Raw genomic sequence first — 14,867 nt, 5'->3', positions numbered from 1 at the left:
GCATGGGTGCGGGAGGCTTGCGTCCTGACCCCTTGGCCCAGGCTCGAATCCTGACACCCCCGGGGGCAGGCAGAGCAGTTTGCCTCTGCTTTTTGACCACTGGCCTGCTAGTCTCTGCTGTGCACACATAGGACTTACATACAGGACGCGTGTGCGCGCATGCATGGGTATAGGGATAGGAAGAGGGAGAGGTGAGGAGGGCACAAAAAGGAATAGGGACTACAAGATCCCGCCAGACATAAAATAACGATAACCAAGAACTTACAAAAGTCCTCAGAAAATACAGTAGCCTCCCATTGCGTATCTTAGCGGATCGTACTAGATAGCCCCCTTGTGTCCCGGCCAGCTCCCATCGAACACTCCTCAGAGAGCAACAGGAGGGCAGACATGCCCACTTCCCGTAGTGACACGCATACCCCATACATTTCCACATGGCTTTGGAGCGACTTGGAACTCCAAAATCTCCCCCCATACTGTTCTGTCTATCCTGAGGATCCTAACTGGCCCTGTGGTGACCAGAGGAGAAGGCCACAGAGGGGCTACGTGTCCCGACCCCTGGTTCACCGCAGTCCTGGATAAGTTAGCGGAACTAAAGAGGAGGACGAGAGGCAGGGGGTGCCACCAGTGCCCTCCAATCTGCTCGTCCCCTCTCGCGATCAGCCTTGGGCATCGAGGAAGAACTTCGGGCCCTAAATGTCTAATATGGACCCCTCGGAAAGTGGGAGTTTAAAATCGCTAACGGCCACCTTCTCCTGTCTCTCAACAGCACCTGCAAAATCAAAATCAAAACTAAAACTCTCCACAACCACACTAACCACTGCGAAGTCAGATTTGGAAGGTATTGAAATCTTATGATCTTACGATGATTTTAAATGACTTGTAGAAGTTAACAAATCCATCCACAAGAAGGTAAGAATAACAGGATGAGCGTGCCCCCGGCCAAAGAGAGACCTCCTTTGACCTTTTAGGATACAGCAATCTTACCTAAGGCCAGTGGCCAAGGCATTATTTCTAGGGCTTGGTGCCACGCTCAGGGACCAAGGAAGAAACAGAGCCAAAGGGTACAGTGCTTTTAAATTTGAATGAGAATTGAATTTTGAAAAGGGAGGTGAGGGTATTTACCACTGGAATTGGAAGGAAAGATAATAGGTTACCCCTACTCAGTTTTTTCCGCGACATTTACTGTATACCTACCGACACTTATTTGTTCACCTACTGCGTACTGGGCAGGATATAAGATGGACAAAACCATCACAACCTCTGACAGACAGTGGCCACGCTTGCAGTGAACGTAGCAGAGCATGTAGAGTTGTTGAATCGCTACGTTGTGCACCTGTTCCTCCAGGAGCTCAGTGTGCCCGTGAAAAGAAAAAAATGACACCTTCTCAGAATTTAAATTCTGGTGGGCGGGATGAAATGTGAACAGAGGGAGGGGAATCACTATTTGTCGAGAACGTAAGCAACAGGCCTCAAACCGCCAAAGACGGTGGAAGCCACTTACCCCAAAACCCACGATCTCCACTCTGGTCTCCCCCAGCTATCTGGGACATGCTTTTTAAACTGATTGCCTCAGGGACCCAAAGGTCCAGACAAGTTCACCATACCACATCCTATCAATAATTGTTGCTACTCTTTTTCAGTGTGTGCTACCCCTGACGTGGCTCATGAGGAGGAAAGTGGTAAGCGCCCGGCATAATATATCCAAAGATCCCTGCTCCCCGCAGAGTGTCCTGGGCTGTGGGGTGGTGCCCCGGGAGGGTGGGGCCTTTGCTGGTCCAGCTTGCACCAAGTCCTCGAGAGGACCCGGGGCCGTGCTGGGCACACGGCCTCTGAACTTGGATGGGTTTCCGTGTCCTTTCCTGAAGAGGAGGAATAGAATGAGAAACAGAGAGAGGGTCTCTGGAGCAAGACAGAATGACCTGGGAGAGAAGTTCATCCCTTACTCAGGAGCCCCACATTTCAAGAGGGTCTAGCTGGCTGCCGGCATCCCCGAGGGCTGGGCAGCAGGGCTTGACAAGGACGCAAGGGCCCGTCCAAATAGACATATCCAATGGCACCTTGGTAGGGAATAAATTGGAGCCCCCACAAATGGTGCCTTGAAACACGTTCATTCTTTATTAAGGAGGGCTTAATAGGAGGAATCCTATGAAGGGGAAGGACAGGAGGGAATCCTGATGGTGGCAAAAATCCCGACTGACACCTCCCACCCTAACACCCAAAGCAAAAGCCCCACAATTAACCAGGCCCATCCTATTAGAAACAATTTAGGGACTACAGTATCTTGTCTTTCAACATGGTAGGGGCTGAGGGGGAGATTAAGTCTGGCACACATAGGTGGCTTATCAAACAAACTCTCAGACTCTAGACAATGTATCCCACCCGCTACCCAACCCCTCCCCCCCCAGAAGGGTACCGATCAATAGAATTGTCTTCATCTTAATCCATTTCCAGGGAGGGTTTAGAGCTGTGCTGCTCAAACTTTAATGGACAGAACGATCACTGAGGATCTTGTTAAAATGCAGATTCCGGCTCAGTAGGTCTGAGGTCCTGTATTTCTCGCAAGCTCCCAGCAGCAGCTACTGCTACTAATCCATGGGCCCCACTTCGAGGAGCAAAGTTTGAGAACAGCTTATAGACTTGTGCCCTTAGCAATCACCAGACGAGCCAATCCCTCAACCCACCTGTCGAGAATAAAAAGGAACTTAGTACAGGAAAGGTGGAGGAGGTGAAGGCAGGACAAAGTTGCCTCTGTTGCCTGTTTATCAGCAGAGCTAGGTTGCCCATTTTTCAGAGCTAGCCCCACGGCTCATGCTTCACTGCTTCCTCTCTCCCTTTCCTCATCCACAATGAGGGGATCTGCCCTGCAGGGGCGGCTCAAACATCTCTCCCGAATTCGGGAACTATGGTTCCGGCAGGAAAAGCCATTAGAAGAGAGGCACTGATTGGATGGAGAAAAAATTAAGATCTGTGCTTTATCGGCTCCAGAGAGGACACAGTCTACTTTAGGGAATCCTGTGTGCCTGGCATCTACCAACGTCAGCCCCGCTCCTCTGTGCTGCCCTGAAGACGAGCCTGACACAGAAGAGGGGACCAGAGAGCCAAGGGGCTGGGTGACAGGTTGCAAGTAGCCCGTAGGGCCACCGCTCAAGGGCCTGACACTTCCCCCGCCCCCACCAACCCTCCCATAGGGCCTCACAGGAGAAGATGAGCAGCTCACCAGAACAAAGGTAGAGGTAGACAGAAATCCCCAAAGGGAAAGTTAATTAGGCACTAGGCATAAAGCTTTTCCTTCTCGTTCAGCCCCAGTTGTGGCTGTTGCCGCACAACTGCTGAGCTTGTCTTGACATGGAGACAGAGCCCGTTGACGTTAGTACGGTTAATTATTATGTTGAATCGAACCCTTCAGAAGGCTGTCGTTCGGCATTCAGGACTGCCAAGCCACCTTCTTCCCGCGATAAACACCTAGTTCTGTTTCCCTCAAAGGAGTTCATTTGCATTATTCCATAAAGCCTATTCAAATGGGGAATCACAAATGATGGGGACTTGCTAAGCTATTTGGGCGAGAGCCAGGCTCTCACTCTCAATCTAGGGTGGGCGCATACTCGAAGAATCTTCCACGGGAGGCACCTCCTGCCACTCCGTCTCTCCAGACGCGTTCTCCCAGGTCCTCCACATCCGCTCTCCAGTGACCACCACCAGGAGCCTCCCCCTCAGAGCTTGCTGGAACTCCCATGGATTGTTGCTGGGTGTTCCCGAATGGCTTTTCAAAACGTTTCTCGGCCATTTCCGTGGCAGCCAGTGTGGGTGCACAAGGCGTTTCTGGAATCGAGCAGAGAGGCCCCCGGGCCTGGTGTCGGTAAAGGCAGGTCCAGCTGAGTGGGGGCTCTCTATCCCAACAGAGTTTTTATTACTGACCCCAAACTGGGAAGAAGTGCAAGGTAAACGCGTGCAGAGATCACGGAGAATCTTCTCGATCCCCAAAGAGACACAAAATCGGACACAATAAGTCAGCCCTGCACCAACCTGGTGGATTTTCAGGGCTCTCTGGGTGGGCCGGCTTCAAGGAGCTGCTGTCATCCTGAAGCTGAGAAAACAGGCCCCAGTAATTTCCCTGGGGGCTCAATTACCGTCTGAGAGCCCGTCCCTGAGCGCCCCCCTCAAGAGCCACACCTTCGCGGGAGCAGGAGATGGGGCCCAAGATGTAATTATCAATTCCTTGATTCAATTTGCACCCCGTCGACCCTGGAGGCTCTAAGCCCCTCTCCTGGCCCAGGCTGTACCTGACCTTGAGAACAAAGGCATTTTCTCTCTGCTTTTTATACGCTCATAGGCTCGAGAATATATCTCTTATGCTTTAATTCGCAATTAGGAGCCGTACATACGTCTGGAAATCGGCAATTTTTTTACAACACTGGCAGGAGTTAGGAATATTCCTCAGGATTTCCAAGAGGAAATCACACTCAGAATAGATCTCTCCCAGAATAAAATCTAAAATTCTTCCCATAGCCTATAAGGTCCTCTGTGGGCTGGTCTTGTAACCCCTTCCCCGCTCCCCCATTTCCACTCCCGCTACCTTCCATATTCACCCCTTTCCAGGTATACTGTGCCTCTTACAGTTTGTCAGTTATGTCAGCCACACTCCCACATACTGTCACCTCAGGGCCTTTGCACCTGCTAGCCCCCTGCCAGGAATGTTCTTTCCCAGCTATCTGCCTGCTTGTCCGCTGCCTTACTTCATTCAGGACTCACTCAAATGTCACTGTGTCAGGTGAACCTTCACCAGCCGCTCGTAACACACACTTTCTAAAGTCAGCCACTGAAACTGACCCTTTTATTCCTATTTTATTAACATCTCCCAGCTGAACTTTAGGAAAGTTGATGAGTTTACCTAAAGCCTTATTGATGATGCATGCATTTTTATTTAAAAGGGCAAAATGCTGTAACTCTGTTTCCTTTTGGTTTTGGTTTTGTTGTGGCTGTTTTTCCAAATGCCTTCGCTTCTGCTGTGCCCTCCAAAATCAAAAGCCGTGGAGTTTGTTTCCAAAGAGAGCTTTTGGGACGATTTATTAAATGAACCCACGAACTCAGTGGAAACTGAGAGCTACGATAACAAGGTAAGTCAGATAAAAACTCAAGCCCACCTTCCTCCAGATGTTGGAGCAGTGTGGCCCCAGGCCAGCGGGGAACTGCCTCTTGGTGCCGGGATTCATTGCTTCGTTCCGTTGTTAGCATAGCCCAAAGGAGCTTTTCTTAAAACAGATGAAAATTTAAATGCCACACATTAAATCAAAGTGGGTCAGAAGAAAACCAAAGGTAACCCTCCATGGCCCTACTTTCAGAGCCCTATTGATAATATAATCACATTCCAGAACCCGTTGAAAGGTGGCAAAGCCCAAAATAAAACATTCAATTTATCTAGATATCAAGGCAAATCAGTCTTTGTTGAAACCTCAATAAAAATGACGTTAAATTCTAGAAAATGGAGTAGATGTACTTTTCCCACTTACTACAGCTTAAAACCCTAGACGTTATATAAAAAACAAATAGAAGAAGCCTCTGAAGGGCTCTTAAGTATAGAAAACAAACAGGGGGTTGCTGGAGGGGTGGTGGGAGGGGGGATGGGCTAAATGGGTGAGGGGCATTAAGGAATCTACTCCTGAAATCATTGAGGCACTATATCCTAACTTGGATGTAAATTGAAAAATAAACAAATTATTAAAAAAAAGAAAAGAAAAGAAGCCTCTCAAGGGTGGAGAAAAGAAAAGGGTGGAGAGGGGCACCTGGCGGTTCAGTCGGTTGAGCATCCGACCTCAGCTCAGGTCATAATCTTGCGATTCGTGGGTTCAGGCCCCGCGTCGAGCTCTGTGCTGACAGCTCAGAGCCTGGAGCCTACTTCAGATTCTGGGTCTCCCTCTCTCTCTGCCCCTCTCCTCCTTGCTCTCTCTCTCTCTCTCTCTCAAAAGTAAAATAAACATTAAAAAAAAATTGAAGGGTGGAGAGCGATCAGACTGGCTAGTAACCTCGTGACCCAAGGGATGACATGGTGGGGAGTTTCCTGAGTTCTCTTTTTGCTTCGTATATCCCTGGTGATTACGTGCTGAAAGACAGCAACTCAGAAACCCCAACAAGCAGGCCTGCTGTCTCTGACCAAAGGACGAGGGACGGGCAGCCTCGCAGGACAGACACTGAGACAACAGCCTGTGCCATGCAGGCTAACACCGCAGCAGCTCGCGGCAGCTAGCCTTCCCCACGTCCTGCCACCATGACCCCTCAGAGGGACACAGAACCGGCCCCCCAGAGTCCATGGATGTCCCTTCCCCAGCTGGACCCCATAACCAGAGAGGAGATGGGAAGTCGCAATAGTTTGAATAAGCCTTACATCTACAGTATGCGGTGTCCTCTTTCCTGCATGAATATTTTACCTGCTGGTGCAAGCTCGTGGCTCTAATTTCCTGTGTCTACTTACATCTAAGATTTACACGCTGATTCAGGTGGAAACATTATTATGCATCCTTTCCATTACAGCGAAGAAACTTTCTCAGGACTGTAGGTACTAACGACAATCACAGGACCGAAATTTTGTGTCCCTGGAACTCAAAATTAAGCCGATATATTCTTCTGAATTTACAATAGAAAAGGTAGAAAGATTTTTTTTCAGCAAGAGTTGGAATCTGAATTGTTTTAATTAGAAACTTAAATTGCTCAGAGCCCTTCAGCACCCCTGTCCACTGAGATGTGCCGTACGGGATGCAGCTGCAGTCTGAGGCACAGGGGAGGCACCTCCCGGGAAGTTGTGCACAGTACACGGGGGAGGCCCCGTGTGACAGGTGCACTACACCACGCCCACCCCCACCCAGCCCCAGACACTGGCCTCCTCACCATAGGCAGCCGTACGGGTTGGAAGGCAGCCGAGCAACGTCACTGGAGGCAGAGGTGGACAGGCGGGGCCAGAGCAGGACAGAAAGAATGGCGTAAACGCCACATGGTACCTGTAGCTGAAAGACTTGTCCGTGTGGACTTTTGAGGCCCCTTTTGGGGGAATCCCGGAAACCACTGGGGTACAAACTAAAGAGAGGGTGCTAAGTCCTTCTATTTGGATAGGGGCTCTCACACTTTGGCTATTCTGACAGCTCGGCTCCCTTTGCTGCTTTTAGTTCACGATCCATGCTTGTTTTAATTATGTGACATCCCCACGCCTCACAAACCTTGCTGTGCAAATGTTTTTTGTCACGGGAACCAGAGATTCACCCAGGAGAGGTCTCTGGGCATGGAGAACTCAACACTGGGGTACTTGATACACCTGCCATGGTGAGGAGGCTAGCTCTACTCTACAGGCAGGGGAAGCAAATGAGACAGACCTCTAAGAAGTCACGTGTGCTGGCTAAATCGAGTAGGGTGGCACAGCCTGGACGGGACGAGAACTTCAACGAGGCCCACCCCGTGGGTCTGTTGTCGGGTGGGCCACAGCGGGCACCGTGGTTTCTGGGGAACAAAACTCAGAATCCAAAGACGATGGGGAGAGATCACTGGCCCAGGCAAATAGGAAGTCACTCCATCCCAAGGGAAGAATTGTCAACAATGAGGAATTTAGAGGCAGCCATATTGGTGCCACGGGCCTTAACCTCTACCTGCTCAGAAGCAGACTCCGGTTTTAAGAGATAAACTGAGGCCTACAAAACATTTTAAGAGTTTACTTGAGCATATGTCGATTCGAATTGTGTACCACCAAATCGAAAGTGGTTAGGAAGTGCTCTGCTGGCGGGAGCTGGGGAGAGCCCATTTGGCCACTTGCGACTGGTGGTCCTTAGGTTTCGATTCATAACATTGAGGCATTTTATAGGCTTAGATTTTGGCTGGCTTACCTAGGCCCCATGACACGAGAGCCACCCACCTCTGTGTAATAGCCTGCTTGGTTAGCTAACTCAACACCCCCAGTTGGAGAGGAGCTGTGGAGTCTGGGACCTGAGGCACCCCAGCCTGCCCCCCAACCTGGAAAAACCCAGCCAACCACAAGCTACATTCTTAAATTTGTCCCAGCTCACACACAACTTTGGATATGTCGGTCTTCCGCTTACCAGAGGAGGCTAATACGTTAACGGCATACGGTACGTTATCGGATGTTGAACAGCCATAATGGCCTCAACCTCAACCTCACATCGTGAGCAGGGCGACGTGAAAGCTTCACGGGTATTAGAATCACAGATTTGGGATAGATTGGTCAAATTTACAAAACAAAAAGGCAGCTTGAAACATCATTACTTTGGAAGAATCTCTAAAGCCAGAATTGGCCGCTACTATAACGTGTTAGGCGTTAGGTGCTACCCTGCTTTCCTGAAGACTGCCATCCTTCACAGTGAAGCAACCACTAGGAGCTTGGCCTTTCCTGCAACTCAGAAAGCCTGGTATGCTCTTAAATCATGGAAGCATTTTTAGGCTCTATAACCGTCTCCACATTTGGGAAATGGAGTCTTTTATGCTCTGAAAAGATTTATTGCCATGCTTCTGTTAAAAAATTAATAATAATATTACATATTATATATATTTTATATATGTGTGTGTATATATATATGTAGAGAGAGAGAGAGAGAGAGCAAATGGGGGATTGAGGAGTATGAGAATAATGGAAATAGTCTTTAAAACAAATCTTACTGGCCACCCTACTGTTCCCAGGGTTTGTGTTTTCCTACTAGCATGTTGAAATCTCACCAGGCACTTCGGGGAGTCTGAAAAGTACTTAATTATAGTAAGCCATTAATCCTCCTTTTCTGGGTATTTCATTCTATGTTCCTTTTGTAGGTTCTCAACAGCTCCTATCAGGTAGTGTTTAGGACCGTGCTCAAAGAAATGGCTGCTCGCCAAGAACTGGAAGAGGATATTGACATCCCCCTGACTGGGGTTCTGGAGAGTGAAACCAGGAGGAAACTGGGAATTCTGTAAGTGACTGGAGAGATCAAGCTATTGGTCAGCGGGTTCAGGTAGGCCTGCGGTGGCAGCCCGGAAAGCATAAACTGGGCCACCAGAGAAAAGACCAAGGCCAGGGCCAGGCAGGTCCCCTGAGCCAAAGAGCGAGCACAGAAGCAAGAGAAGGTCAGGGGCAGGTAGACAGAATGATGTGGTTGCCACCAAGAGCAAGGAAATCTACGAGCACGGGAGGTACAGGATAGGATCAAAGGCTGGCAGTGACAGAGGTTGGAGACCCAGGGCAGGACAAGTCTTGGAGGTACCATGAACTTATACAGAAGTCCGGGGAGCAAGGGTCAGAGCCCTGGCCTTTCCTTTAATAAAAGGGGCAACGGGGGCTTCACGATAGGCTAGCTAATGCTTTCCCATGCTCCCTGGAGTGGGAAAAGCCATGATCTGCACTGCCCGGGAGCGATGGCCAGAATCCCCATTTGGAGTGGGGAATGATAAGGCTATTGCAGACCGTTGCTGGCACCAAATCTTTCTAGCTGCCACGGTCCCAGGTCACAAAATGTCCCCAAACTCCCATTTGTACATCCGGAATGTGCTGCGGAGGAACCTGGATTTTCATTTATCCAACTATCAGAAATCGCAGCAAGCAAGGTGCACGTTCCAGCCTCCTGCAAGTCTTGTAGACGCTGGCAGTGACACCAAGGAACAAGCTTGCCCTGCATAACCTCCTTGATGAATTGAAGCTTTCTCCAAAACCAAGAAGAGAGGCTGACTGCCAGCAACTTCTGCTTTGGGCTCAGTAGAGTCCTGGGGCCAGACACCCCTGAGGCTTCTCTAGGAAAGGAGAAAGCAAAATGCACAGAGCGCAACACAAAGAATATCCAAGCTTTCAGATCCTTACACAGCTACAAAAACAAATGCAAAGTAACTTCGCTGTGAGTTACCGGGCCCCATATGTGACATTTCCCCACCTATTCCATCCCACTTGGGCCTATAACCAAGGTTCATTCTAATCTGATTGCACTCAACAAATATTTCCTGAGCACCTACTATGTGCTGATCTACTAGGCATAGATCAATCTATAGAATATATAGTCAATCTATAGAATAGCGGGGATCTCAGAGTCTCTGCCGTTGAGGAGCCGGCTGGCAAGAATAGGCAAAGGTGGGCAAAGAGCCAAGGGAGGAAGCTTTTCAAAAGGGCCTTGGGTGCCTGTGGCTGGATCCCCTCACTGGAATTTAACCCTTGCGTATGTTTGGCATCCTGCTCTCGACCTGCAAGTCAGGCTTCACCCCACCCCCGGTTTGGTCCTTATCCTTTCACAGATGATGGCAGGCTAGGTAACTGCTTCGGATTCCATTCAAAGTGCTTGCAGATACAACAAATAACATTCAATGCAAATGGGCCATGAAGAGCTCATTCTCAAGTCCCGCCACTGCTTCTAAAGTACAAACAGTAAACCTGCTCTCTGCCCGCCAAAAGAGCACAGCCCTTTCCAGCCAAAGGTATTTGCTTCCTGGGGTTACTTGAGGTTAAATTATTCCACTCTCCTCAAGGAATCTGAACTGAGCACTTAAAATCGGTCAGGTCAAAGGCCTTCTTCTCAGATCCAATTAAGCCTGGGAAGCTCACTCCTTTCAGCACATTCCCTTTCAAAGGGGCTCTGATCTGAGAACCAAGAAACGCAGCTGCCCCTGGAGACCACCCTTATTTGGAACAGAAACAGCCCAAGCCAGTGAAATGCCAAGACGACTTGCTTTGTATGTTGACAGGAGAGGGGGTAAGGGCTTGATTATTTTGAAGAACCATCCCTCAGTGTGGCTTTCATGATGAGTCATTTTGAGTGAGAGTATTTGAAGTTTTCCCACTAAATGCAAAGGGGTTTCAGGTGACTCTGTCCAGCTCCCAGATGGTGCCGTTTTTCCCAGCTATTTCCAAATGTAACCTTCACTGGGATATGCACCAGCCATAGAGAAAAATAAAGCTGCACGAGCTTAACTCCTAGAGCCGGTTTCACATTTGGACCTCCCAGTCCTGTCCTAGCTCCCAAGATGCTCCTTGTTGAATTCGTTTAGAAGGATTTGGGTGTCAGCCTAAAGTCTAGGAGGGAAGCACTGGGTCAACACCATGTACTGTCCCTTTATTCCTGAGTACTGAGTGGAAGAAAAACAGCCCCCGAAAGCAGAGGCACGAGCCCAATTCTTCAACAATAGAAACACTCGGCAGGTTCTAGCACTGTCTACACTGTGTAGCATGACATGTAAACATGAATTTGAGATAATTCACATTCTCTTTAGGTTGAAGAAAAATTTTGGAAAATTCAAGCAAACAATCCTCTGGATTATGAAGAAACGTGAAAGTAAGGACTACTCTCCCATTTTTCCATCCTGTGATTGCCTCTTACCTTCTGCCACGAACCCTAAAGGAGGCAGAAATGCTCACTGCCTAACCACAGCACCTACTGGACTAGCAAGGTCCTCGCTTCCAGGGATAAAATACCAAGCAAGATGGACACAGTCTGGGACCCCCTTATCCTTTTTGGGGGACTGTGGGTAAAGATAGATAAGAAAGCAGGGGATTCATGTATGGAATGGTTAAGTGCTGTGGTAGGAAGAGAAGTCCATAGAGCCCCATAAGAAGGGATCTAAACTAGCGCCTGGGTGGCGCAGTCGGTTAAGCGTCCGACTTCAGCCAGGTCACGATCTCACGGTCCGTGAGTTCGAGCCCCGCGTCAGGCTCTGGGCTGATGGCTCGGAGCCTGGAGCCTGTTTCCGATTCTGTGTCTCCCTCTTTCTCTGCACCTCCCCCGTTCATGCTCTGTCTCTCTCTGTCCCAAAAATAAATAAATAAAAAACGTTGAAAAAAAAATTAAAAAAAAAAAAAAAGAAGGGATCTAAACTAGATTTGAGGGGCTACTTAGATCATTACCATATACCTCTACCAGATACTGAAGGCATCTGAGGTCCAGCTGTTAAGATTTCCCCATCATGGTGGTTGCCAGTGTTTTTAAGTTTAATCACGGAGGGGGCATCTGGGTGGCTCTGTTGGTTAGGCATCTGACTATTGATTCTGGTTCAGGTCATGATCTGGGGATCATGAGATTGAGACCCACTTCAGGCTTCACGTTGAGCATGGATCCTGCTTAAGATTCTCTCTCTCCCTCTCTCTCTCCCTCCCTCTCTCTCTCTCTCTCTCTGCCCTTCCCCTGCTCTCTTTCTCTCAAACAAATTCTTTTTTTTTTTTTAATTTTTTTTTAACGTTTATTTATTTTTGAGACAGAGAGAGACAGAGCATGAACGGGGGAGGGACAGAGAGAGAGAGAGGGAGACACAGAATCTGAAACAGCCTCCAGGCTCTGAGCTGTCAGCCCAGAGCCCGACGCGGGGCTCGAACTCACGGACCGTGAGATCATGACCTGAGCCGAAGTCGGCCGCTTAACTGACTGAGCCACCCAGGCGCCCCTCAAACAAATTCTTTAAAAAAAAAATCTAATAATGGAAAACTTGGGCCAAGAGCCTAAGCCATGAGACTATTTCATTCAGAGACTCAAAGCCACCACGTGGAAATCTTTAAGATTACTAGATCCAACTAACACAGAAATGTCAACAATACCCATGGCTAACAATACCCATAGCTAACCAGTCCTGGTACTTTTTTTCCCTGAGCCAGGACACATCCTCAGATTCCCTCCCAAGACCATGTCCCAGGCCCCCAATACCAGTTTATGCCCCTGGTCGAACTCTTAGGGAATAACTTCTGTGGACCGGGTTATTTTCACGTAGTCTGATTCGAATGAGCCTTCCTAACCACGTGAAGCAGGATAAAGAAGCTAAGGCTCAGGGAGGCTAAGGGACTTACCTGAGATCACCCGGTCGTCGTGCGGGCACGAGCCGCATGCTGCCCGACACCTCTCAGGCCAGACCTGGGACTCATCCCCAACGAAAGGCGAGTGTTTCTGGGGAAGAAAAAGAGGGGGCCCTCTAAGCCTCGGTCTCGTGCACTCACTGGAGCTAGGAGACAAGAAGGAATTGCTACCTTCGGCTTCCATAGTGGGGAGGCCCTGCCTCCCACCAAGACTCACACAATGGGGCGCCCCCAAAACAAGGAGCGGGGTTCAGAAGCTCAGCAGCCAAAAACACAACAAACATCTATCTATTCCACTTATGATACTATACGTGTCTACTGCTCATATTTCTGTTCCCTCTGGGCTGTAGATGCCTGTGTCTTTTCTTACGTGCCACTTCAGTAAGGCACACAGTAAGCACTCAATAAGTGTTTTTGTTGTTGTTTTTAATGGATGTGGGCATGTATGATTTTTTTCTCTTTTTTTCTTCTTTTTGCTCCTTTTGGGAGATTAAGGCCTCTCTGGATACTCCACTGCCACACATCCAGGATAGGACTTCCAACTGGAGAATAAGATTTTAATACTGTTGAACGCCCATAGTGCCTCACGACTACCCCTGCCTACTCCCTGCTCCTCGGGGCAATTGAAGTCGAGAAGGATTGAACTTTTTATACAAAAAAGCAACACTTTGAATTCTTTATACAAAAAAAAAGCAACACCTTGAACTTTTTGTACAAAAAAAGCAACCCTTCTAATAGATAAAAGGCATCCCCTCCACGTTCTGGTTGTAGCCAGTCCCAAAGAAATCTCCCAGCCTCTTCCAAGATACAAACTTGCTTACTTCCAGGATGCAGACCATTCTGTATTCTACACACACACCTCCCTGTCTGCACACGCTGATTCCCAAGCCCAGGCTGGCTTCATGAATGTGGGACCTCTGATCAGTCACACGGGACCCAATACTTTGAAAGGTGCTGCACTTGATTCAATGCCCTGTTCTCACCGTCTTGAACTTCTTAATAATATTGGAACAAGGACCTCTGCATTTTCATTTTGCATGGGGCCTCTCAAATTAAGTGGCCTTTCCTGTTCAGAACCATCTAGTCTGGGAAAAGAGGTGGGAAGATACTGAATCATGAGCCATCAAAGTTCAAAGCTCCCCGAGTGAAGGCCACAGATATATTGACCCTCTCCTAGGTGGCAGGCACGGTGTAGACATGATTTCACAGTACAATAAAACCTTGGATTGCGAGTAACTTGTTCTGCAAGACGAACAAACATTTCTGATAAATTTTAACTTGATAAATGAACAATGTCTTGCGATACGAGTGGTACCGAATGTCACATGATCACAACTGAACCAATGGTTCTTGAAATTCCCTTTGATACACGAGTGCTTTGGATTGCAAGCATGTTTCCGGAAATGAATTATGCTCACAAACCAAGGTTTTACTGTAACTCAGTAGGTCTCTGTAGGCATCATTATTCCATTTTAAAGGAACAGAGGCTCAGAAAGGCAGCCTAAAGCCTCCCCCTAATGATGGCACAGCCGGATGTATAGCACAAAACAAAGCGTCCACGATTTTAGCATTCCTATAGGGGAAAAAATGAGCATATATATGTCCTCTTTTGTCATTACCATTTTAGAAATGTTTTCTATTAATTTCTAAGAGACACTCACAAACAGTGGCTGGGCTCACTTCAGCTTTTTCCCTCTGACAAATCATTATCATTTGTAAGCAGGCACTGGAGAAGGAAGGTGCTTCTCACAGGGAGACTGAGACCCCCTTCCAAACTTCTCACACAGGTTTCCAAATGACCCTGCCCTCCCACCTCTGTCTCCTCATTTTCCTGCGGAAAAGCCTCCTCTCCGAGTTCTAGCCAGTGGCCTCCTTAGTTTCTCAGACGTGCCACTGTCCCAGATTCTCCTGCTGCTCCCACGGCTTGTCTGACACCCGCCGAGAGTCAGCTGCCCTACTAATCTAGTTCCAAAATTCAACTCCTATAGAAATTGACAGAAATGATGATAAAAAGAAACTTGTTGCTATGAAAACGAAGTTGAATACTTTCAAAAGACTCAATAAGAAAATAGCTTTTTAATTTTTTTTT

General features: G+C 48.3%; 1 protein-coding gene across 1 annotated transcript in view; it reads left to right on the top strand.

Moving 5' to 3' along the window:
- ERICH6B (glutamate rich 6B) overlaps nt 1-14,867 on the top strand; it is a 70,569-nt gene that overhangs the window by 34,256 nt on the left and 21,446 nt on the right. The window contains exons 6-10 of the mRNA XM_060637156.3: nt 767-838; nt 1,641-1,679; nt 5,026-5,114; nt 8,797-8,933; nt 11,212-11,273. Coding sequence (XP_060493139.3) covers nt 767-838; nt 1,641-1,679; nt 5,026-5,114; nt 8,797-8,933; nt 11,212-11,273 — 399 coding nt within the window. The remainder of the gene's footprint in view (nt 1-766; nt 839-1,640; nt 1,680-5,025; nt 5,115-8,796; nt 8,934-11,211; nt 11,274-14,867) is intronic.

The sequence above is a fragment of the Panthera onca genome, chromosome A1 (genome assembly GCF_046562875.1).
Source record: "Panthera onca isolate mPanOnc1 chromosome A1, mPanOnc1 haplotype 2, whole genome shotgun sequence".
Classification (NCBI taxonomy): domain Eukaryota; kingdom Metazoa; phylum Chordata; class Mammalia; order Carnivora; family Felidae; genus Panthera; species Panthera onca.
This window is presented reverse-complemented; position numbering and strand designations above follow the sequence as displayed.